This window comes from Gigantopelta aegis, chromosome 13, assembly GCF_016097555.1.
Source record: "Gigantopelta aegis isolate Gae_Host chromosome 13, Gae_host_genome, whole genome shotgun sequence".
Classification (NCBI taxonomy): domain Eukaryota; kingdom Metazoa; phylum Mollusca; class Gastropoda; order Neomphalida; family Peltospiridae; genus Gigantopelta; species Gigantopelta aegis.
The window spans coordinates 32,290,797-32,318,532 of record NC_054711.1 but is presented as its reverse complement, the minus strand read 5'-3'; the positions used below and the strand labels follow the sequence as shown (position 1 = coordinate 32,318,532).

Genomic DNA, 27,736 nt, shown 5'->3' with positions numbered 1-27,736 from the left:
ATCACCACTATCATCATCAACATCATCATTATCATCAACACCATCAACAACATTTGTTATGTTCTGGTACCCACTTCTAAATAAGGTACACTAACAAATTAGCAGCAAGTTATCTTTTTACACAGTTTTGTGAGAACAAAACATTGGATTTGGAAATAAAATACACAGCGACACAAAGTGCTAAGAACAAAATCAATTTTATTTTACGTGTTTACAACATGAAAACATCTTAATACTTCTTTGTCTTAAAGGCGCAGATCCTAGTTTTAGCCTGTGAAAATGGACAGTAAGCTTAGATAATCTACACACCTGCAAAATACTTGGATACGGTTATAACAGAGAGAAGCTGAAACGTGTGATGTTTAAACATGAAAATATCGTCTAAAATAAACTAGAGCCTGTCTCGATAACCATTACTTCTCAGACGAACGTGCGTTTTTAGAATTATGAAAAATGCATTGTGGATTATTACAAAAACCTGGATGACCAGAACCACTTTATGTGTACGAAAATGAATATTCTAAATAATAAAATGCAAGTACTACTAATTTTCATTATTAAAAATGGCTTTAATAGTGAAAAATACGTCGTAGCATTTAAAAACTAGGGTCTGTCCCTTTAATTGATACTATGCATGTTTTGAATGACTTAAATAGCTTTATAAAATGACACCTACAATATTTAACAGAGGTCGAAAGCGAATACGTGTTCATTATTTAAAGATGTATTATGCATATAAATGTTACAGATACCTAGGAATTTTGTTTTAATTGCAATAGGTCGTCAAACAGAATTTTATTAAACAAACTGACATTTTCGTTTACTAAATTCAAAACATTTTTAAATTTGTCTTGATGGCTCTGTCGGGGTTTTTTCTTGATTTGTGATGTTTATTAATAATGCATTTAAACAATGTATCTTCTTCTTTTGTATTCAGTTTCTTTATGCTCGTCAGGTTTTGAACAACCGGACCAAGATCGGGTGTTTTACTGCCTATATGAACGCAGTGACCATCAGGTTTTGTCTTGAACTTCAACGTTTTTATCACATTGTTCTGAGTTATGGCAAGATGTTCTGTCTTATATCTGAATGTAATATATTCCTCTAGGTTTATACTTAATATTACTTAACAAAATTGAAATGTTTTAATTGTTTTTAACACGATAATACTTTGTTAATTAAATATCTACGAACAAAACAACATCCAAAAAATGCACAACCCTTCCCCCAAACAAAAAAACAAAAAACAACAGCCCCCCCCCCCCCCCCAAAAAAAAAAACCCACCCACACAACGATTAGTTTGTAATTAAAAAGGAATTAAACTGATTTAGATTATGATTATAAATGTATTCGTACAGAACAAGATCATTTAGATAATATATACCAATTGGAATGAAATAAATGGCTTAGATTATATAAATGTTTTATAAAGTGAATAACGATAAGGCAGTATGTGATGACATTGTCACAAACCAGTATTTTCCATTATGAAATGGCGCCATGTAAACGACGATACATTGTTTTTAACGGAGATGGGTCTCAAACGTCAATACATAACATAAGCTAATGTGTAGCACACAGAAGTCAAGTAACATACATATTATGGAACAAAGCTGCTATTATTAAAATTAGCACAGGGTTACACTTTAAAGCAATGTTCTCTTCGTGATCTTCTAACAGTACAGTGTATAGTAGATAACGTTTCAGGCAATCTTCATTAACTGCGTTTGCGCTGTTTTTACACGAGTAAAATAACCAAAAATAAGTCAAAATATCTAAAAATCGCAGTGAATTTCTCGGGAATGTCGCTCTAGTATGTTTAATCTTTCGACCTGAAAAAAAGAAAAGAAAGCAAAGGGAATTAGCACAGCCGAAAATGATGAGCTGCCTGAGAATAAGAACGATGTTTAACGTTTTATCTTTGTTTAACTCGACTGACGCGCGGTCAGTCTAGAATCATTGATCACCGACGGTGGGCCCATTGGGCTATTTCTCGTTCGAGCCAGTGCACCACGACTGGTATATCAATGGCCGTGATATCAACTTTATTCAGTTTAACGACACCACTAGAGCACATTGATTAATAAATCATCGGCTACTGGATGTCAAACATTTGGTATTTCTGACTCGTAGTCATCAGAGGAAACCAGCTATATATTTCTTAATGCAGCAAAGGATCTCTTATATGCACTTTCCCATACACAAGATCCTTTGCTAGTAATGGAAAAGCGTAGCGGGTTTCCTCTCTTAGGCTATATGTTAGAATTACCAATTGTTTGACATCCAGTAGCCGATGATTTATAAATCAATGTGCTCTGGTAATGTCGTTAAACAAAACAAATTTCTAATTAAACACTACTATTGTAAACCAAACTTCTAATTAAACACTACTATTGTAAACCAAACTTCTAATAAAATATTACTATTGTAAACCAAACTTCTAATAAAATATTACTATTGTATACCAAACTTCTAATTAAACACTACTATTGTAAACCAAACTTCTAATTAAACACTACTGTTGTAAACCAAACTTCTAATTAAACACTACTATTGTAAACCAAACTTCTAATTAAACACTACTATTGTAAACCAAACTTCTAATTAAACACTACTATTGTAAAACAATCTTCTAATTAAACACTACTATTGTAAAACAAACTTCTAATAAAACACTACTATTGTAAACCAAACTTCTAATTAAACACTACTATTGTAAAACAAACTTCTAATTAAACACTACTATTGTAAAACAAACTTCTAATTAAACACTACTATTGTAAACCAAACTTCTAATTAAACACTACTATTGTAAACCAAACTTCTAATTAAACACTACTATTGTAAACCAAACTTCTAATTAAACACTACTGTTGTAAATATTAAACACTACTGTTGTAAACCAAACTTCTAATTAAACACTACTGTTGTAAACCAAACTTCTAATTAAACACTACTATTGTAAACCAAACTTCTAATAAAATATTACTATTGTAAACCAAACTTCTAATAAAATATTACTATTGTAAACCAAACTTCTAATAACATATTACTGTTGTAAACCAAACTAATTGTAAACTAAACTTGTAATAACATATTACTATTGTAAACCAAACTCACTGTGAAGCAAACTTGTAATAACATATTACTATTGTAAACCAAACTCACTGTGAAGCAAACTTGTAATAACATATTACTGTCGTAAACCAAACTCACTGTGAAGCAAACTTGTAATAACATATTACTATCGTAAACCAAACTCACTGTGAAGCAAACTTCTAATAACATATTACTATTGTAAACCAAACTCACTGTAAAGCAAACTTGTAATAACATATTACTAATTGTAAACCAAATTCATTCTGAAGCAAACTTCTAATAAAATATTACTATTGTAAAACATTGGCTTTTAAACTTTTCCAGTTATTACTTTACCTAAGTACGAGAGTTATTCTGACATTTGTAAACGCCAACAATTAAAACAGTTGAATAATAGTTATGTACCTGTTTACTAATTTATACTTTATTCTGACATACATGCTTCGGAGAACACTTGCTACTTTATTTCCATTAGTTGTTTCCCCTCGGCACATATCACGACCTTTGATATACCAGTCGTGAAGCGAGAGAGAGAGAGAGAGAGAGAGAGAGAGAGAGAGAGAGAGAGAGAGAGAGAGAGAGAGAGAGAGAGAGAGAGAGAGAGAGAGAGAGAGACACACACACACACACACACACAGTTGACCTCAGCAGTAGGCAATGCCGTGGGAATTAAAAACTACCGCACTTCTTCTTTTTTTTGTCGTGAACTATATTCAATTTTGTTTTAAAGGCATATTTTTGGTGTTGGTTTTTTTGTTTTTGTTTTGTTTTGGTTTTTGTGTCGTGGAAATTATTTTGTATCAATTGCAAGTGTCGAATATTCTATATTAATAATATAGAAATGCCTATTGTGTCTGTCTTAAAAAGCCAGTATTACCGTGCTATATATATATCCCAGTTATTTGAGATTTGGTTCTCGTTTTTTGTTTTGTCGTTAACAATCACTTACATTGTTTCCCTTCTACGTCGTGAAATGTAATCCAGCTATAACGGACACAAAAAGGCACACAAGACTGAGCATCACTTGTTGAGGTGCTGAAATAGAAACACAGTTCTATAAAAGACTATTAGCGGTACAAAACAGAACTTGTAATGATTTTGTTTATAGTGAATTAGGACGATTGGCAATGCAAATTATAAGAAAATTACGGACTTTTAAATACAATGTATTGGATAAAGCTGCGTAACACAAATAACAGTATATTAACAGCTATATATGAGAAAATGGTTCAGTATGAAAGAAAGAAAGACATGTTTTATTTAACGACGCACTCAACACATTTTATTTACGGATATATGGCGTCAGACATATGGTTAAGGACCACACAGATTTTGAGAGGAAACCCGCTGTCGCCACTACATGGGCTACTCTCTCCCGATTAGCAGCAAGGGATCTTTTATTTCCGCTTCCCAAAGGCAGGATGGCCTAGCCGATTATAAGATATCAATGTGCTCTAGAGGCGTCGTTAAATAAAACAAACTTTACTTTTATGAAGTTAAAGACGAAAAAGATAAAATATTATACATATTGAATAAAATATTAGTGGCTGTAAAATAAATATGTTTATGATCGTCCTATGTATGTACTAGTTCAAACTTTATTCCGTTTCTTGATATATATTTTTCGAAAGTACGGAATTATTTTCAGACCGAATCCAGTTTGGGCTACTTACAAACCAGGTTTTGCCCTTTAAGTGCATAGCTATCTGATGTTTTTAATGTGATCTTAGCGCTAAGATCGCTTAGGGACGGTCCATAAATATCGATGTGCTTCACAATCCGAACAATGTTCGGAAGGGGGGGGAGGGGGTAAAAGCCATGTTCGGATTGCTTTTCAGGTAAAACATCGGATGATCGGTCCATCGAAGGTCAATGTTTCGTACACATTATATCAATGTTTTTATGTTAGGATTAGGGGAGAGGGGAGGGGGTCAAACCCAATCCTAACATTGTTAGGATTATGAAAACCATTGACATTTATGGACCGTCCCTTAGTGGACCGTGGCCCAGAAACACAATAAATAAACAGACACTGGTATTCTATACCAGAAACTAATTTTAGTGTCATTTTAGTTGCTCAAAGATTTTGTTAGACAGAAACATCGTACAATGGCTACAAACCCAGGAAAGTCTCTTTAATTAAATATTTAAGTTTTCTCTCGTTAGGCAGCTACATACTTTCACATAACTACAAAATATTGGGTGTCCCGTAAACACCCCCAAAACCCTACTGAATACGGAATTGTATAAAAATTCGACTGTGATATTTCACACTCCTTACTATATGGGTCTTTGCAACCGTCAGTGAACGTTTTAGGTCCATAGGTCATCTGTAGTTAAAATAGCTAAACAATTCAAAACGTGCGAAGTTCATTGCACTTAAATTACCCTCCTTTCTTAGTCGGGTCAATATGTGAAAAAATACCCCCTTACCCCAAAGAAATTGTAACAAAAGCGTTCTCAACGGTTTTTGGATCTATTTATGGTGGAGAATAACATATAAAAAGTCGACCAAAGTCTGACTCCTCGAAATCGGTTTTTTTCAAATGGCGTCCAATATGGCCGCCATTACCAAAAATGGACATATCTCCTTTATTATCAATTGTACAGCCGATGTTTTGATGTTTATACCCATGGCGTCCAAGATGGCCACCGTGACAATGAAAAAGGCATATGTTGGTTATTAATTACTCTAGAGCCGTAGTTTTGGTGTCTACACCCAGGTTTTAGGGTTCAAGGAATGCAACGGAGGTATCAAAATTAAAGTCAAATGGTTGATTTACCAAGAAATTCAAAATGGTGCCCCTAGTGGACACCCCCATAACTTTATGGTTGCCATAAAATGTTCCGCATTAACCACTGATGGTCATTGATTTCTGAGTCTTCATTCTGTATTTAGAAGTTCTTCATGCATTTCATTGCAAAAGATGCCATTACTATGCACTGAAGAAATGGAAGATTGAACTGTATATGCAATCTACATCATAATCCCGTTCTTTTTCAGGCCGTGATCCAAGTTTCCAGCAAGGCAGCTGCCCCATTTGTGGCAAGACAGTTGAAGACTCTGATAAATTTAACATACTCCGTGAGCCGGGTGCTAAAGGGATAAATGTTGCAAGTTCCCAGAGAGGCAGTGATGCGTGATCCAAGTTTCCAGCAAGGCAGCTGCCCCATTTGTGGCAAGACAGTTGAAGACTGATAAATTTAACATACTCCGTGAGCCGAGTGCTAAAGGGATAAATGATGCAAGTTCCCAGAGAGGCAGTGATGTCGTTGCTGAAGCTGGCCAGAGGGTGCACGTGGATTGTCGTAAACGTTTTATCAACCACAAGGATATTCAACTCCAAATCAAGCGGGAAAGCGGGACTTCTGTTTCTAGAAAACGAAGTGCTAGGCTCTCCGAGGGTCAATTTGACAGTAGAACAGATTGTCTGTTTTGTGGGAACCATGTAGCCGAACGATCTGACCATAGCTATGTAAAAACTGATACGTTTCCAAAATCTATATTAGAACTCTGTGACACTCGGAACGATGATTGGTCATGTGTTGTTAAAGGACGCATCGAATTCTATGGTGGTGACTTGCATGCAGCAGATTGTATATATCATCGTCTTTGTAGTTCTCATTTCCGGAATGGAAAGAATATATCCCTGCAATATCAGAATGTGCCCTCAGAAAAGAAGAGGAAATCTGGGCGGCCAAAGAATGAGAGCCAGGCCCAGGCATTTCAGAAAATGTGTGAGTATCTTGTAGAAAACGATGTCTGACCTAAAGGCGAAAATGAATGAGTTCCTATATCATAGTGATTCTGAACCGTACAGTTCACAGTGACTGAAGTCCAAGCTGCAACAACAATTTGGTGACTCTATCTGTATCGCTGAAGGCGAAGGACTTCATGACATTGTCACTATGAAAGAAAAAACATCCCATATCCTAAGAGCGCATTTTGGAAGAAACTGAATGATTGCTCTCTTTTGAGAATCCTCATCCTCAACCTCAACAGCGGCACGGTTCATCAAAAGTGGCATTAAAACATGTGTTCCTACTGTTATGGAAAGATACCCAAGCACAGATGAACTCAAACTTGATCCTGCTTTAGAATACTTACCAGACACATTGCAGTTGTTGTTAAACTCCATGTTTGTTGGGAAGAACACGAGTAGGAAAGTTGCCAGCATTGGGCAAACTATCATTCAGGCGGTTAGACCCCGCGCTGTGATTGCCCCTTTGCAACTTGGCCTAGCTGTCCAAGCACACCACATGTACCGCTCTAGATTTCTCAATGACACACTGCATGAAATGGGGTTTGGTTCTTCATATGCTGAGGTCCAAAGATTCGAGAAGAACGCGGCTGACTCGGCTCCAGAGTCAATCATTCCAGACCTTCTTGGAATGACTGTTTTGTTCGCGGCTGACAATGTAGATCATAATATCATAACATTGGATGGGAAGGGAACTTTCCACGGAATGGGTATGGTGGCTGCCTTGACGCCTGGGCAGAAAGTTAGTCGTGTTATTCAGAGGAAACAACTGTCACAAATCAACATCACTGACAAATCCAAAGTTGGCATTAAGGAATACCGCTTTGCTAGAAAGGCCTGCAAGGATATCACCTTTCAAGAATGTCTGTCACTGCTTGAATGTGATAAGCGAGTTGACATCCTGTTGGAACTTTCATTCAACTTTAGACGAACCCTCCCTAGCTGGCAAGGAATGATGCATGTTCTGCATAAAGATATGGACCACCCTGGTCAGTCTTCAGTTACGTATTTGCCAATGATTGACATGTATTCTCTCCACCCTGGGATATATATGTGACATCGCGTTCAAACACCACATTCCGCCTGTCATCATATTCGACCAACCGCTCTATTGGAAGGCCGCTGAAATCATTGCCGAACACAGGAACAACCACTTGAAGACCATTGTGCTCATGCTTGGTTCGTTTCATACCTTCATGAACTTGCTTGGGGCGATTGGCACACTCATGTCAGGTACAGGGTTGAACAGTGTGCTAGGTGAAATTTACGGAGAAAATGCGATAGTGCACATGATGAGTGGGAAGGCGGTCCAGCGTGCATTTCGAGGACACTTGTTGGTGAACAAATGCCTGAATAAAATGATTGTCACAGAGATCGTCGATGAAGAACCAGACTTGAGTCCCCTTGTTAGCAGAGCAGAAGACATATACACAGCTTTGATTGAAGAAAAGATGACCATGGACAGTGCTAAAACATCAGAGAAATTGGCACAGTTGGCCACCGCTATTGACAAAAAGAGGAATGGTCTCCGTGAAAGATCAAAAACCAGTCAGCTGTGGTTGAATTATCAGGAAATGGTGAACGTGTCGACGTCTCTAATCAAAGCAGATCGCACCGGCAATTGGCAGATGCACCGTCAGACACTGTCCGAATGCTTGCCAATCTTCGCAGCTGCAGACCACTTCAATTATTTGAAGTCTGCATATTACTATGTGTAGGAAATGTCCCAACTTGAGGCACGACATCCAGATTTGTTCCAAAGATTAAAACAGGGATACCATGCCATTCGTCATAGCAATACGTTTTGGGCAGGACTCAGTGCAGACCTCGTGATTGAACATTTGATGAGATCACTCAAGACCTATGGGGGGCTTATGCGAGGGAGTGGCATGAGTGAAGAGCAACGCGCCCTATGGACATTATCAACTCCAGTCACCTCCGATTACAACCACGCCATGCAAGAATTCAATGACCTATCTTTCACAACCAGTGAACAGCATAAAGAGACATCGCAAAGTAGAATTGAAAGAGACTCACACGATCTGCAGAAGATCCTGTCTAAATTGGCCACTTGCTCGCCTTTTTCTGAGGATCCGTCCTTGAGGAACATTGTAAATGGTGTTGTTGCAGATTCAGAGGTTGATGTACATGAGTTTCATTCAGTGGGAGAAGGAATCATTAGCAAAATGATTGGACAACCTGTGTTCTCAATGGCTTTCAAGAGGAAGGACAAGGCAAAAACCCTTGGCAGTAGCACATCTGTGAAAGTAGCCCCTGACAGGACAATTGATCCAGGACTGTTGTTCCAAAGACGCATCGGAGGAAGGAAAGAATGATCCACCCAAAACTCAGCATTATGTGCTTGTTGGAGGATCTTTGCTCCAGTGGATGCCTTGGAAAAGGGGCGACACCTAGGCACAATTGCGCAGTCCTATGTGGAGTTTACTGTGAATCGTTTCCCTTCTGCAACAGTTGTATTTGATGGGTACCTCAGCGGTCCTGCAATTAAAGACAACACTCACCTGTGGCGCGGGAAAAACAGCTACCCCGCAGTAAGCTTTACTGAAGAGACTGAATTTGTAGGCAACAGGGATGAATTCCTTTCTAGAGACAGCAACAAGCAGAACATGATAAACCTCACAAGCCAGAAACTCCGTGACAGAGGGTGTGAAGTCATCAATTCACAAGGAGATGCTGATGTCGATATTGTTATGGCTGCTGTTCAGTCTTCAGAGATGCATTCCACAACAGTGATTGGAGAAGACACTGATCTCCTAGTTCTCCTTCTCCATTATGGTAAACAAAGCAATAAAGACATGTTCTTTCGTCCAGACAAGGCTAATGCAAATGCTGTTTATCATATCAGCAAGCTACAGGCTGTTCTTGGAGAGGAGTTGTGTACACAGTTACTCTTTGTCCATGCATACACGGGATGTGATACGACTTCTAGGATTTTTGGTGTTGGAAAACAGACTGTTCTGCAGAAGGTGAAAGGTGACACTAATTTGAAGGCCTGTGCGAATGCATTCATCACTCCAAACCAGGCTGCAGATACTATTCAAGTTGAAGGTGGTAAAGCTATGACTATCATTTTTGGGAGCAAGCCGACTGATTCTCTGGGATCATTGAGCCACAGCACCTTCAGTAAGAAGGCGGTGTCCTCCAAGTCATTTGTAACACCGGAGCGACTGCCACCAACAGAATCATCAACGAAATTTCACAGTCTCAGGGCCTATTATCAAATAATGGTATGGATGGGGCAAGAGAGTGGAATGGACCCATGTGAGTGGGGTTGGAAGCGTGAGTGAAACATTTATGCATCTGTTGAATCCGACATGAAACCAGCGCCAGACTATTTGTTGAAAATTGTGCATTGTAACTGCACAACTGAAATCGAAATATTGCTGCGTCACCATTCATCTCATCACCATCCATGTTTGTAATGTCCAAAAAACAAAACAAAAATATCTTTGTCTATGTGTTAAATCATAAATGTGTGCACCTGTAGAAGTTATGTTTTACCATGTACACCGGCATGTGGACAGTGTCAGCTAGACGTTTGTGACAATCCATACAATCAGACAATTATTGAAGAAAGTGATGACGATTCCTTGTGAGAGGTGTTCATTCGGGAAACATAGGTATAGACACCAAAACATTGGCTGTACAATTGATAATAAGGGAGATATGTCAATTTTTTTATAACGGCGGCCATCTTGGACGCCATTTTGGAAAAAACTATTTCGAGGGGTCAGACCTTGGTAGACTTTTTATATGTTTTTATATAGGACCAAAAACCATTGAGAACGCTTTTGTTACAATTTCTTTGGGGTTCAACCATATATTGACCCGTCTAATGAGACAGCATAGCTCAGTAGTAAAACGGTTTCCATTTGGCAGAAAAAACCCTAATTATAAATAATAAATAAGTTAGAAAGGTTGCTGATACTGAAACATACGAAAGTGTATCCATCTTATCTTTGTCTACGTTGAATAATTTCTGCGAAAAAGTTATATGGGCTTTTTTTTCTGTTATTCTATGCGTATTACCTAAAAACACTACGTTTTATTTATATAATGGACTACAGACATAACAATATAAACTGATTTTACGAAACTCCCGCTCCACTGGTTTGGTAATACAAAATGCAAAACAAAAATCATTAATTTACTTTAGGACCGTTTCAAATATATAAGATGATCCGCTCTAATAGAAAAATAGAAAACTTATCAATAAAACAGAGTGCAAACAGTGAATAGGAACGAAATGTTTTGTTTAACGACGCACTCAACACATTTTATTTACGATTATATGGCGTCGGACATATGGTGAAGGACCACACAGATATTGAGGTAGGAAACCCGCTGTCGCCACTTCATGGGCTGCTCTTTTCGATTAGCAGCAAGGGATCTTTTATATGCACCATCCCACAGACAGGCCCCATGGGCCCACTAACGGGATCGATCCCAAACCGACCGCGCATCAAGCGAGCAGTTTATCACTGGGCTACGTCCCGCCCCCGGTTGTGAATAGGAGCATGTAAATAGAGCTTTAGTAATCTTCAATTGTATTAAAGGCTCGGACTCTATTTCTGTGTGCAAGTCACAAAATAATCTGCTGAGAAATAAATAACTTATAGTAAATTTTATAGTATGAAAAAAAGACGTTCCCTGTGTGACGAACTATAGATAAATATTCGTGTAATCAAAATTTAACCTAATACAAATATTAGAACGATCAGAAACACGTTTAATATAGAGCCGCTAATATTCTATGCAAAAAAAATATATTTGATTTGTAATTACAGTCGTTAAAAGTCTTTGTTAATCGATAACATCTTAAAAATTGCAGCGAACTCAAGAAATAAAACTTTGAAAACTGTATTTAGTTCTAGTAGTACTAATAACTAGTACTATAATGACCAGTTACTACAATATAAAAATAACAGGAATAATAAGCATTCAAAATTGTCTTTTATTGATGAACAATTAAAAATAGCATCAAAACACTTGAAATTAATTATCACTGACGGTCTTATGGCAGTTTTGACACTCATAAGCATAAGAGACGAGTTGGGGAAAGGGTATCTGTATTATTATACCTGACCGTTAGGAACATCATAAGCGTTCGAGACTGGGTGGAGATGGGTGGGGGGAGGGGGCAGTCACTTACCCAAGTGCTGGAGGGGGCAATTGACACGTTTGGGCAAAATGAGCTGGCTTTAAATCTTCACCATGTATTTCCATAATTCTACTCACAATATTAGTTGTAATCCATGTAAAATAGCAGACTGATTTGTTTGGAATCCTATATTCGGGCAATAAAAATCAGCCTGCCCCCTCCCTCCTTATCCCAGAAAAGGAAGTCTGAATGCCTATTGTGACCAAAACTGTCTGGTGTAAAAGTGTCATAAGCAGTTAGTGTGTTTAAAAGTATCTTTGTAAATTGTGTGTGCATATTATTGACAGTATGATAATCGTTCAGGAGTTACTGTTTTGTTTTAGTTGGTCTAGTGGCCCATTGAGCTGCTGAAGCCCACTCTTAGTCATTGATATTTATATTAATTGATAAACCTTAATGAAAACAATTTTTTTTATCGATGGTATGGTTGTTTGGCAAGTAAATATTTGCTTTAAACAGGGGTGTTTAGTCCATGCCACCCCACCCCACACTCTATGTACACGTGCCTGCAACATTAATGACAAAAAGGTACAAACTTCAAATTATATAATAACAATTTATATAACGCAAATATCTAATTTTAATAGTTGAATTATTATTACTACTACTACTAGTACTACTACTACTACTACTACTACTACTACTACTACAACTATTATTATTATTATTATTATTATCAAATACCAGAACATCATGTCTAACAGATAATTGTGTTGGTATATCGTATGAACAAGTTATACTTTTTTGCGAGTATTAATACATGCTTCGAATTATGGCAAATCTTTTCGAGTTACTTTTAAATGTTTAAACATTTATTAATTGGAACAACACTAAATGGATAAAGACCTTGGTTCTGCTCATATAACAAGGTCAACAAAATGTGTACATACTCTTGCAAATGGAAAATATTGGAATAAATAGAAAATATTTAAATAAAGAGAGGCGCCAGTATCCTAAGTTAATTAAATACACCAGAAAGAAAACTGCTTTTCGTTTTGTTTACATTTATAGTTTTAATTTTTATGTGTACCACTGGACTTAAATTTGGATTGTCCAGGAATGCAATTCCTACCCCGACTTGATATCCTGAGAGTCAGACGAGTATTCCTAAGGAACGTAAGTCCTAGGACTACCATCCTTATGTATATTAGACCTAGGACATGCATTCCTAGGAGACAACTGTTCCTACGGACTTGCATTCCGTTTACACCGGTTACCACCCAGAGCGAGTTTTAACGACTCAGTGGCTAGGTATAAGACCACTACACACTCTTCTCTGTCACTAACCACAAACAACTACCAACAACTACCACTTTCCTGAACAGACAGTCCAGATAGCTGACGTGTTTGCCCAGGACAGCGTGCTTGAACCTTAATTGGATATAAGCACGAGAATAAGTTGAAATGAAATGACAATAGTGGCCATACGTTTGGTTTGGACTATATTCAGTAGGATTGTTAGAGTGTGTGGTGGGGGGTTCGGGTTTTTGTTTGTTTCTGTCTTTGTTTTGTTTGGGAGGGGGTTGTGTTTTTAGGGTGGGCTACTGATATATCAATAAAATTAATTTATGAAACAAAATAGTATATTTGAGAGAGAAACATTTGAATTCGTATAATGTATAACAGACTAACATTTAAATTCATCTCATCGTTCCGAAGCCATATAACCGTAAATAAAAAATGTGTTGAGTGCGTCGTTAAATAAAATATGTCCTTACCTAACCCATCTCATCGTATAGTTAAATAGTTTATGTGTGACAAGGCTTTTTAATCCATTTCATCATATAGGTAAACATTTTGTGTGTCACAGACAATCATTTGAATCATTATCATGATGTAGTTAAACATTTTATGTGTAATGTAAAACCTTTTGAATTCATATCATCATATAAGTGAACATTGTGTGTCACAGACAACATTTGAATCAGTATCAACATATACTTTAGGGGGCGAGACGGAAGCCCAGTGGTAAAGTGCTCGCTTGATGCGTGGTCTGTTTGGGATCGATCCCCGTCAATGGGCCCATTGGGCTATTTCTCGCTCCAGCCAGTGCACCACGACTGATACATCAAAGGCCGTGGTATGTACTATCCTGTCTATGGGATGGTGCATATAAAATCTCCCTTGCTGCTAATCGAAAAGAGTAGCCCATGAAGTGGCAAACGCGGGTTTCCTCTCTCAATCTCTGTGTTGTCCTTAACCATATGTCCGACGCCATATAATCGTAAAGAAAATGTGTTGAGTGCGTCGTTAAATAAAACATTTCCTTCCTTCCTTCCTTCATATACTTTAAACATTTTGTGTTTGACAAACAACTATTTGAATCAATATCGTCAGATAAGTAAACAGTTCGTGTATCACAGACAACATTTGAATCAGTATCATCATACAGTTAAACATTTTGTGTCTTACAAACAACTCTTTGAATCAATATCATCAGATAAGTAAACAATTCGTGTGTGACAGACAAGCATTTGAATCAGTATCACCATGTGGTTATAGATTTTGTCTGTGACAAGCTTTTTGAATCAGTATTACCATGTGCTTATAGAATTTGTCTGTGACAAGCCTTTTGAATCGATATCATCATAGAGTTAAAGAATTTGTCTGTAACGAACAACCATTTGAATCCATTTCATCATATAGGTAAACATGTTGGTAGGTACTGGGTACGTATACCAGCTAAGCCAATGGGGGATTTTTCATGCCAGTGCTGCCTCCCACCCAGAGTGAGTGCACCGCTAGGCTCAAAGGGTAGGTGTAAGGCCACATACACCAGTTTCACCCACTTCACGGGTGTGATTATGGGTGTGTCTGCCGAGTGTATGACCCCACATGGGGGATGATTACCCAGCATGCACTGCAGGTTCCGTGTACCACGCGCTCGGGTGATACCGAGATAGCCCAACTGACAGCAAGCGTGAAGCACGGCCCTGTCAAGTAGTCCCATACTGAAATCGAAATATTGCTGCGTCACCATTCATCTCATCATCATCCATGTTTGTAATGTCCAAAAAACAAAACAAAAATATCATTGTCTGTGTTAAATCATAAATGTGTGTGGCGTTTAAAAAATAAATAAATAAATAAATAAACAAAAACATTTTGTGTGTGAATCTATACCATCATATATGAAAACATTTTGAGTCTTGGACAACCATTTTTTCTGTTCCATCATATAGGTAAACATTTTGTGTGTCTTGAACAACCATTTGAATCTGTTCCATCATATAGGTAAACATTTTGTGTGTCTTGGACAACCATTTGAATCTGTACCATCATATAGGTAACCATTCTGTGTGTCTTGGATAACCATTTGAATCTGTACCATCATATAGGTAAACATTCTGTGTCTTGGACAACCATTTGAATCCATATCACCACATAGGTAAAGGTTACAATGAACCAAATCAATTCGTACTGTGGGACCTCACATTTAATCTACCTGCAAGAAAATGGGAGGTCGCATACAATTTAAGAGATTTAGTTAATGTTTTTAATAACAACCCTAATTTTTGCTAAAAATCGCAGTTCCATTTTTGGGGAAACCCTGCACTGGTTTCAACCTCTGGTTTATACTGCAATGTCATATATTACTACTAATCGAAACCGCAACTATGTTTACTCCGTAATTATTTGACGGTGCAAGTCGAACTTTGACATGGAACTTTCTATTTTGGTACAAAAGTTTGTTAAAGTTTCTTTTGTTTAACGAAACCACTAGAGCACATTAATTTATTAATCACCAGCTATTGGATGTCAAACATTTGGTAATTCTGACATATAGTCTTAGTTTAATTACACCACTAGAGTACACTGAAATTTTTATATAAAGTTTATTAATCCCAGAAACTAATTTGGTAGAGCCAGGGTTGATATCACTACCTTACAGTCATGTTATAGGTTGGAAATTGTATATAATATATAAACTGAAAATATATAGGTGTATATATTACATATACACTTTGATTTAATAATTGGTGTAGAATACACTTTGTGAACGACTGACATTCTCTGTTTAGTTAGTTACGCAGCGAGTAATTCCACACGACTGCCACTTGATGGCTGGGTCCATGGTGTAGCACCAGGGCTCGGGATGGTCCAGTGCCAGGCAAAAGTTCTCTGCGGCTTGGAGGGACGATTCTGGGTAGATGGCTGGGTTGGTGTAAGCGTTGACTTGAGGACTGTTCTGGTCCCACCTCTGGCACGCCAGTCCCGATTTGGTTGTCACTTTTCTCCCAGTGTACATTCCACTTCCGTCAACGTTGCTACAACATTCTATTTCCGGTTCAGAAATGCATTTATCTGCAAGATAAAAGCTAGTTTTGTTTAACGACACAGTGACCACTAGAACACATTGCTTAATTAATCATTGGATATTGGATGTCAAGCTTTTGATAATATTGATATATATAGAGGTTATTATTGCGATATATGATATTGACGATACCGAAACACACGAGGGTAATAATTTCTTTATCATATAATCTTAAGCTTAATACAAACTGTTTCTGTAAACAGTATACGCAACTTTAATTCCAGTCAGCCATTGCGAGATTTTCAAATGACGTAAGAATATGTCGCGGGCTGTCTTTTTGAATGGGAATGGCATCAACCTCGAAAGACGTCATTTTGGATGTCCTTACATCAAAATAAACTAGTGCATAACGTGTTTTTGTTTTCTGAACGATGGACACCTTTATTGGATGTCAAACGGGGTTTTTTTAAGTTTGATATATAATCTTAAAGAGGAAACCCGCTACCTTTTGCCATTAGTAGCAAGGAATCTTCTATATGCCCCATCCCACAGACAGAATAACACATACCACGGTATACCAGTCATGGTGCACTGGCTGGAACGAGAAATAGCCCAATGGGCCCATCGACGGGGATCGATCCCAGACTGACCTCGTATCACGCGATCGTTTTACCACTGGGCTATGCCCCGTACCTTTATGTACAAGTCGGTGGAAAAAAGAGAAAAGAAGAATAGATTACCCACTTCGTTCGTGTAGTCGTTAAGCCATCGGCTGGTATGTACTGAGTTCGTATCTCGGTACCGGCTCTCAACCAGAGCAAGTTTAACGACTCGCTGTGTACTATAATCGTAAGGCCACTTACATAGACTTCTTGCTCACTAACCACTAACAAGCTAACCACTAACTCACTGTCCTGTATAGTCAGCCCGGATAGCTGAGGTGTGTGTGTGTGTGTGTGAGTGTGTGTGTGTGTGTGTCCAGGACAGCGTGCTTGAACCTTAATTGGATTATAAGCACGAAACTAAGTATAAACGACAACAGAAAAATAACTGTTGGTTTGATGATAGTCCGAGTACTATCTATCTAAATATTTATCAGGGCCGTACCCTATCACAATCCTAGGGTGGGGGGGCACTACTTTTTATAAACAAATGAAACACTATACAAATTAAACCCTGAGATGTGTATGCTATTTTCTGGAGTGAAAAAAGTAACATTCTCAGGGGAGCAACTGCCCCCACTGCCTCCCCCACCGAAGGGTACGGCCCTGTTTATATTTATCTATCTCTATATTTATATATCAGAAACCATAGAGAAGTAGTGTAAAGTGTGTCCATGTATTATGCAAACTTTTGATCGATATCTTATTGCTAAAATCGTGCTTCATACCATGCCACAGACCACAATTAATTACGCTATATGTTTCTATACAGCCTTAGTGGCTATATAAAAAACAAATCTTAATATGAGCAGGCCCATTGATTTTTGTTTGTTTGCTTGCCTGGGGGAAACATACCCTGACAAGGACAGCCCCTGTTGTCCAGCTCTTTCTCCCAGGATATTGGTTGAAATCTCCAACCAACATAATAATATGATATTGTGTGCAATCTCTATTTCCTTCAATGTATAGTCACCACACCACCATTTGTCGTGTTGTTTCTTCTTGTAGCAGCTTAATATAGTCCGCTTTAGGAAATAGTTACTCATTAAAACAAATACTACAACTACTCCTTTTTGAAACCTTTCTTTGATTTACCTATAATGTTGGTTGACCTATATAGTATTTAAATAAGCCACTGGTTTCAAGTTACTTGTTATATGTAGTACAGTACTAGCTGGTAACAACTGTGCAAGGGGTATAGAGCCACATGTATAACAGCAACACGAGGCGGTGGTCAGTCATGAGAGAAAGAAATGTTTTATTTAACGACGCACTCAACACATTTTATTTACGGTTATATGGCGTCAGGCATATGGTTAAGGACCACACAGATTTTGAGAGGAAACCCGCTGTCGCCACTACATGGGCTACTCTTTCCGATTAGCAGCAAGGGATCTTTTATTTGCACTTCCCACAAGCAGGATAGCACAAACCATGGCCATTGTTGAACCAGTTATGGATCACTGGTCGGTGCAAGTGGTTTACACCTACCTATTGAGCCTTGCGGAGCACTCACTCAGGGTTTGGAGTCGGTATCTGGATTAAAAATCCCATGCCTCGACTGGCATTCGAACCCAGTACCTACCAGCCTGTAGACCGATGACCTAACCACGACGCCACCGAGGCCGGTAGTCATGAGGGCTGCTACCTGAAACATTTCGTGGTCGACCTATGTTGATTTGTTTTACACAGTACTTGTCGGTTGAGAGCACTCCCTAAAATTAGTAATAACACGATTCTCTCGATAATGTTGTATTTTTCACAGAATATATACTGACATAAAAATTGTATTGAACTGCATGGAATAATTAATGGTGGTGTGTAACCTATACTTTTCCCGCTTTCTAATTATAAACATTTGGGACTTTTTGTTTTCTGTTTTTTGTTTTGTTTTCTTGGGCTTGTTTGGGTTTGGGTTGGTTGGGTTGTTTTTTTTGTTTGTTTTTTTTGTTTTTTTGAGGGGAGGGTGGGGTGGTGGGGTGTGTTTGGGGGTTTGCGGGCGGTGTGTGTGTTTGGGGTTATTTCTTGCTTTTTTTTTTTGGGGGGAGGGGGGTGTATTATTATTATTATTATCATTATTATTTTATTTTATTTATTTATTTATTTATGATACACGCTATATATTTGATAAATTAAACTAAAAAGCCAGTAAACTTACCTTGTGTCTCGTACTTGAGATATGTCCTCTGTTCGGGGGATGAATCGCTGTTCGTAGATTTTGGACGATAGTGGGAACACGTGTCATGGCGGCTATCGGAAAGAAACGACGAGCAAATCGGGTCTACTGCGCAGTCGTTCGCGCAGTCGTGGAACTGCTTTCTGCTGACGTTGTACAAGTCGAATTTCGTGACGTCGAAATCGTTATAGCAGGCGACGTATGAGTAGGGTACAATACGAGCGCATGGCTGAGTGGGGACGGCTTTAGTTTGGCAGAAAAGCATAAACAGGATGATAAGATAGTGAACTGACGTGGAAACATACGAAATAACCTCCATCTTGAATCTGCTACATAGAATAAATCATTTGTGTGAAGACACGTTTGGCTTGTGTGTTACCTGTCCCAAGTCCAGTCAGACGTTTGTAGCTAACTTCTTCTCTTTTTCGGTATTTCTTTCTTTCTTTCTTCTTTTTTTTTCTTGATGTTGTTGTAGTTGTTCTTTTTCTTTTTCTCCTAGATTTTTCTGGTTGTACTTGTCTCAAGTTCACTCATCCGTTTCTAGCCAACTTCTGCTTTTCTTTCTTTCTTTTTTGTCTTTTTTTGTCTTTTTTTTTTTGTCTTGATGTCGTTGTAGTTGTTGTTGTTGTTTTTCTTCTAGATCATTTTTCTGGAGACCTGCACGATGATGTTATGCTGCGTTCATTTGGTACTCATGAATATCATGAATTAAGACAGAAGATTAAGAAAGAAAATCCCATCCCAGTTCAGAAGTTGTGTTCACGGGTTATTTCGCCAAACGAACGCTCTTCACGCCTTGTGAATTGGAAAATATGATATTCACGACTTCTTATGAACGCAGCTTTATGTTCTCGCTAGACTGACTTTTAAGTTACACATTAAACCGGATAACCATGTCAAGAACCAGTCAAGTCAGTTTGCATACGTTTGGCGAAAAGCGGTTGGCTAAACTTAGACTGCGTTGAGTTCAACCAAAGAAAGAAGAAACACGTTCGCTAGACTCGTGTAGACTATATGTTTCACTTTAAACCAAATGTCCACGTCGGGAACCAATCAAATAGTTCGAGAACATTAGCGAATCGTTTGTTGCTTGGACAATGGATGAGAATGAATGATGTTTAACGACACCCTAGCACAAAAATACACATCGGCTATTGGGTGTCACAAAAGGTAAGTATATAAAAATTAAGTTCAAGCAGACAGAACCGAAAAAAACGTTCCCTAAAATCGTCTAGACAATGTGCTTCACGTCAAACCAAATGACCACGTCTGGAACCAGTCAAATAGTTCGAGAACAATATTCGTTAGCCCCGCTCGCTGTCGGTGAATTCCGGGCTGCGTTCAGCCAGACAGAGTGAAAAGAAAAACGTCCGCCTGACTGGTTTATGCGCTTCACGTTAAATCAAATGGCCACGTCAGAAACCAATCAAATAGGTCGCAAACGTTAACGAAACGTTCGCTGGCTGAACTTAGGGCAGGACTTGTGTATCCACGTCATATTATTGATTCCGGACAGGCAATGAGACAGCATGGCTCAGTAGTAAAACGGGTTCCATTTGGCAGAAGAAAAACTAATTATAAAAAATTAATAAGATGGAAAGGCATCCAAAATGTATCCATCTCGTCTTTGTCTACGTTGAATAAATACTTTATGCGGAAACGTTATAGGTTGGGTTTTTTCTGTTGTTCTATCCGTACTACCTAAAAACACAGACATTGTTACAGACATAACAATATAAACTGGTTTTACAAAACTCTTATTCCAAAATGAAAACAACTAATAATAATTTACCCTAGGACCGTTTCGCTATGAAATAGAAATGAAGTAATGAATATTTAACGATCCAACAGTACAAGGAATGGATGGGCTATTGTCAAATCTATAAGATGATCCGCCCCAATAGAAAAATATAAAACTTATCAATAAAACAGAGTGAAAATAGTGAATAGGAACGAAATGTTTTGTTTAACGACGCACTCAACACATTTTATTTATGATTATATGGCGTCGGACATATGGTGAAGGACCACACAGATATTGAGGGAGGAAACCCGCTGTCGCCACTTCATGGGCTGCTCTTTTCGATTAGCAGCTAGGGATCTTTTATATGCACCATCCCACAGACAGGCCACATGGGCCCACTAACGGGATCGATCCCAAACCGACCGCGCATCAAGCGAGCAGTTTATCACTGGGCTACGTCCCGCCCCCGGTTGTGAATAGGAGCATGTAAATAGAGCTTTAGTAATCTTCAATTGTATTAAATGCTCGGACCCTATTTCTGTGTGGAAGTCACAAAATAATCTGCTGAGAAATAAATAACTTATAGTAAATTTTATAGTATGAAAAAAGACGTTCCCTTTGTGACGGACTATAGATAAATATTCGTGTAATCAAAACCTATTTTGGCAAACACCCATTCGAATCTGTATTAAAGTTACAGTTTGTTTTGTTTAACGACACAACTAGAGGACATTGATTTATTAATCGTCGGCAAATGGATGTCAACTATTTGATAATTTTGACATATAGGCTTAAAGAGGAAACCTGCTACATTTGTCAATAAGTAACAAGGGATCTTTTATATGCACCATCCCACAGACAGGATAGTACATACCACAACCTTTTATATACCAGTCGTAGTGCACTGGCTGGAAGGAGAAATAGCCCAATGGGCCCACCGACGGGGATCGATCCTAGACCGACCGTGCATCAGGTGAGCGCTTTACGACTGGGCTATGGTTAAAAGAGACGTTTTATGGTTTATAATAAATAAGATAAACAAACATAAAACATACATATTGAATAAAATATTATGGCTGTAAAACGAATGTGTTTCTGATCGTCCCTAGTAATTGAGACCGAATCCAGTTTGGGTTACTTACAAACCAGGTACCCGTTCCACAAAGCGATTTAACCCTATGATAACATTGAAGGGACATTCCTGAGTTTGCTGCATTGGAAGATGTTTCCAACTAATAAAATATTTGTACAATTAAACTTACATATTAAATATATTTTCTTGTTTAGAATATCAGTGTCTGTATATACAATGTGTTTCTGGCCATCTCAATATTTGTAAGAAGCCCAAACTGGATTTTGTTTTCAAATAATTTCGTACGTACGAAAAACAATAATTTAGGAAATAAAATGAAATTTAACCTAATACAAATATTAGAACGACCAGAAACTCGTTTAATATACAGCCACTAATATTTTACGCAGAAAAATATATTTGATATGTAATTACAGTCGTTAAAAAGTCTCTGTTAGTCGACAACATCTTACAAATTGCAGCAATCTCAGGAATTTCCCTTAAGTGCATAGCTATCTGATGTTTTTAAGATGATCTTAGCGCTAAGATCGCTTAGTGGAACGGGCCTAGAAACACAATGAATAAACAGACACTGGTATTCTATACCAGAAACTATATTTAGTCGCTCAAAGATTGTATTAGACGGAAACATCGTACAATGGCTGCAAACTAAGAATAGTCACTTTAATTAAATATTTAAGTTTTCATTTGTTAAGCAGCTACATACTTTCACATAACTACAAAATATTGGGTGTCCAAAAAAACACCGCCAATAACCCTACTGAATACGGAATTGTATTTTTTTAAATGTGTTCACTGTGATATTTCACAGTTTTAGTCCCATAGGTCAAATGTAGTTAAAATAGGAAAACAATTTAAAAAGTGCGACGTTCATTGCACTTAAATTACCCTCCTGTCTGGCGTCGCAATGTTTACTTAAAATTTCGAATCATTTTTTTTTTTTTAAATAGTTGAACTATGGGTCTAAAATTTGCACTGAACGTGGAAAATATCCATGTAGTAATGGATGTGAAATATCAAGGTTATATCGACCTCGATGGTGTCATGGTTAAACCATCGGACATAAGACTGGTAGCGACTGGGTTCGCAACCCGGTACCGGCTCCCACCCAGAGCGAGCTTTAGCGACTCAATGGGTAGGTGTAAAACCACTACACACTCTTCTCTGTCATAAACCACTAACAACTAACCCACTTTCCTGAAGAGACTGCCCAGATAACTGAGGTGTGTGCCCAGGACGGCGTGCTTGAATCTTAATTGGATATAAGCACGAGAATAAGTTGAAATGAAATGGCAATAGTGGCCATACGTTTGGTTTAGATTATATTCAGTAGGGTTGTTGGGGTGGGGGGGGGGGGTTCGGGTTTTTGTTTGTTTCTGTTTTGTTTGGGGGGGTGTCTTTAGGGTGGGCTATTGAAATATTAAGTAAATGAATTTATGAAACAAATAAGTATATTTGCTAGAGAAACATTTGACAGTCATTTGAATCAGTATCATCATATGGTTAACCATTTTGTGTACCACAGACAATAACAATTTGTATCCATATTATCATGTAGATAAATAGTTCGTGTGTCACAGACAATTATTTGAATAAGTATCATGATATAGTTATACATTTTATGTGTAATGGAAAACCTTTTGAATTCATATCATCATATAAGTAAACATTGTGTTACATAGACAACATTTGAATCAGTATCATCAACCAGTTAAACATTTTATTTCTGACAAACAACTATTTGAATCAATATCATCAGATAAGTAAACAGTTCAGGTGTGACAGACAAGCATTTCAATCAGTATCACCATGTGGTTATAGATTTTGTCTGTGACAAGACTTTTGAATCAGTATCATCATAGAGTTAAACAATTTGTCTGTGACAAACAGCCATTTGAAACCATTTCATCATATAGGTAAAGCCGCAGGCATATACCGTAGACAGTTTGACCACCATAGAACCTCTTAAAGACTGTGGTAGAATTGTGCGTGCGAGTTGTGTGCCCGTGTGTCGTGCAACTACTCTGGACCTACGTACTGGGTAAGCGACGAGGAGTGCGTACCGCACGCTCGAACGCACGCGTGGCCATGAAGGCGTTTACCACATAAATAATAGTTAAAATGAACAAGACAACAAGATGTCACTTTAAAGACGGGTTGTTATTGCATTGAAAACTACAGAATTTTATATATGAAATATTATGCAGATATCAACCAAAGCTATGAACTAAGAATACTATTAACACTAAACTATGAAAAAATATGAAAACATTTAGTTAACCAGTGATGTCAATTACAAGTATCACAGTTAAAAATCTATATTTATTTAAACAGCCAAAAGACTAGGAGTCGCCCATTATCCATTGAATGTTCTCAGTGACTGACTAACAACACCAGGAGACTAGACAGTCGCCCATTATCTCAAGATGCTCTCAATGAACAGTTAGTTAAGAGTTATACACAAAAGAAGTATAATATTACATATAGTTATAGGTACAGTTACAGATATTTTTTTAAACAACCAAAAGACTAGGCAATCGCCCATTATCCATTGAATGTTCTCAGTGACTGACTAACAACACCAGGAGACGACTAGAGAATCGCCCATTATCTCAAGATGCTGTCAATGAACAGTTAGTTAAGAGTTATACACAAAAAAACTACAATATTTAACTACAGTTACGGATATTTATTTAAACAACCAAAAGACTAGGCAATCGCCCATTATCCATTGAATGTTTTCAGTGACTGACTAACATCACCAGGAGACTAGACAATCGCCCATTATCTCAAGATGCTGTCAATGAACAGTTAGTTAAGAGATATACATAAAAGGACTACAATATTTAACTACAGTTACCGATATTTATTTAAACAACCAAAAGACTAGGCAATCGCCCATTATCCATTGAATGTTCTCAGTGACTGAATAACAACACCAGGAGATTAGACAATCGCCCATTATCTCAAGATGCTCTTAATGAACAGTTATTAAGATAATTAATTATCTATCCCAGATTTAATAAACAAGAAAGTGTAATTATTGAGTTGGATCCCAAAACTTTACTTTAAAGTAATTTAAATTGGATAAACTATTAATTTAGAAACATCGCAAAGGAAGCTAAAGACAATCGTCCATTTACCTCTCAATGCTGTCCAAAATGTAAGAAAAATATTCAATAAAACGTGATGACTATAACTTAAGCTCGATCAGCTGATTGCTGTCAAAATTTGGATCCAACTGTTTACAACTGACGTAACAGTTCTATTGACATTGACGTCACTGGTCTTTTTTTAATCTCTAGTATGACGTCAAATATACTCTCAAGAAAAACATAATATGGTTTTACAATACACAACGGATAAACAAATCAGCAAATATATAAGCATATATTTCTAATATCAATGTTATGTATAACCCATAACGTTAATCAAAACAATAACATCGTTTTCACAGGGTAACCGATAACACTACGGTTCCCACCTATATATATATATCAATATTATCAAAAGCTTGACATCCAATATCCAATGATTAATTAACCAATGTGTTCTAGTGGTCACTGTGTCATTAAACAAAACTAGCTTTTATCTTGCAGATAAATGCATTTCTGCACCGGAAGTAGAATGTTCTAGCAACGTTGACGGAAGTGGAATGTACACTGGGAGAAAAGCGACAACCAAATCAGGACTGGCGTGCCAGAGGTGGGACCAGAACAGCCCTCATAACAACGCTTACTTCCACCGATCCTTCTATCCAAAATCGTCCCTCAAAGCCGCAGAGAACTTCTGCCGGGCACTGCGCCATCCCGAGCCCTGGTGCTACACCATGGACCCAGCCATCAAGTGGGAGTCATGTGGGATTACTCGCTGCGTAACTAACTAAACAGAGAATGTCAGTCGTTCACAAAGTGTATGTTATTAAATAAATGTGTATATGTAACATTAGTATGCACCTATACATTTTCAGTTTACATATTATATACAATTTCCAACCTATGACATGACTGTAATATATAAGGTCTAATCTATTTTTAGACGGGATATTTCCATTTCAATGTCACAGACGTTGCTATACCACGTGACCGTTATCATTTTGGTTCGGTTTGTTTTCTCGTGCACGGTTCGCGCAATCAACATCCGATTTGTTGTTGTTCATTTGTGAGATTTTTCTTCACAGTTCGTGAACATTTTCAGTAACAATAAAGTTCAGACAAGTAAGTGTCTCAATACAAAACGTTACAAACCCTAAAAACCAATAATTTTGCTAAGTCTTACGATATCTGGAGAGGGGATACATCCAGGACAGAACAGTTGGAACATGTCCAGGAGAGGTGAAAAGAACGCACCCCAAGTCTGTGCGCACTCTGTGAAATTTGTCGTGACGTAGGCATTGTTGTGCTTCGAGCGACATCTACCGGTGACATCAGAATACTAACTTTCAAAATTATTTCAAGCAATTGGGACATGGGGATTCCAATGGTATTTATCGATATAAAACCTGCTTTTTCACTCCATTTGATAAAAACGTGATCTAAGTGTGTTACAGGTTTGTAGATTAACCAAATTATATTTTATTTTAGCTGGATGGAATTAGGGTGTGCGGCTTTAATATAGTCCGCTTTAGGAAATATTTACTCATTAAAACAAATACTACGAAATTCTGATATCCTTTTAGAAACCTTTCTTTGATTTACCCATACTGAAGTTACTTGTTATATATAGTATTAAATGGTAACAACTGTGCAAGGGGTATAGTGCCACATGTATAACAGCAACACGAGGCGGTGGTCAGTACTTGTCGGTTGAGAGCACTCCCTAAAATTAGTAGTCACGTGACCCTCTCGATAGTGTTGTATTTATCACAGAATATATTCCGACATAGATATTGTATTGAACTTCATGGAATAATTAATGGTGGTGTGTAACCTATACTTTTGACGCTCACTAATTATAAATATTTGGGACTTTTTTCTTTGTTTTAGGGGGGGGGGGGGGGGGGCGGGTTCTTGGGTTTGTTTGGGTTGGGTCGGGTTGTTTGGGGTTTGAGGGGTTGTTTTGTTTTGTTTTTGTTACTGGTATTTTTTTCTTTTTGCGGAGGTTGGTGGGGGGGTGTTTGTTTTTTCTTTTACTTTCTTTTTTTCTCTTTTTTTTTTTTTTTGGGGGGGGGGGCGGTGTATTATTATTATTATTATCATTATTATCTTATTTAATTAATTATTTAATTATTTATTTATTTATCTTTTTTATTTATTTATTCATTCATTTTGAGGGAGGTGGTATGATACACCTTATATATTTGATAAATTAAACTAAAAAGCTAGTAAACTTACCTTGTGTCTCGTACTTGAGATATGTCCTCTGTTCGGGGGATGAATCGCTGTTCGTGGATTTTGGACGATAATGGGAGCGCGTGTCTTTCTTTCTTTCTTTCTTTTTTTCTTTTTTCTTGATGTCGTTGTAGTCGTTGTTGTTCTTTTTCTTTTTCTTCTAGGTTTTTTCTTGTTGTACCTATCCCATTAGCCCCGTCCGCTGTCGGTGAATTCCGGGCTGCGTTCAGCCAGACAGAGCTAGTTTATGCACTTTATGTTAAACCAAATGGCCACGTCAGGAACCAATCAAATAGGCAGGACTAGTGCATCTACGTCATATTATTGATTAAGAACAGCATAGCTCAGTAGTAAAACGGTTTCCATTTGGAAGAAGAAAACCTATAAAAAATAAATAAGATGGAAAGGTTGCTGATACTGAAACATACGA

General features: G+C 37.6%; 1 protein-coding gene and 1 long non-coding RNA gene across 2 annotated transcripts; both read right to left on the bottom strand.

Annotated features, from left to right (window-relative positions):
* Positions 1-1,521: 1,521 nt before the first annotated feature.
* Positions 1,522-27,736, bottom strand: LOC121387824. The gene is made up of 3 exons (XR_005959887.1): positions 27,310-27,736; positions 4,050-4,135; positions 1,522-1,833 (listed from the first exon to the last, which is right to left on the bottom strand). It is a non-coding gene; the product is annotated as an uncharacterized LOC121387824 (long non-coding RNA).
* Positions 14,928-20,467, bottom strand: LOC121387823 (plasminogen-like). The gene is made up of 2 exons (XM_041519043.1): positions 19,122-20,467; positions 14,928-16,348 (listed from the first exon to the last, which is right to left on the bottom strand). The coding sequence occupies exons 1-2, from the start codon at positions 19,456-19,458 to the stop codon at positions 16,062-16,064; spliced, it is 624 nt and encodes a 207-aa protein (XP_041374977.1). The 5' UTR covers positions 19,459-20,467; the 3' UTR covers positions 14,928-16,061.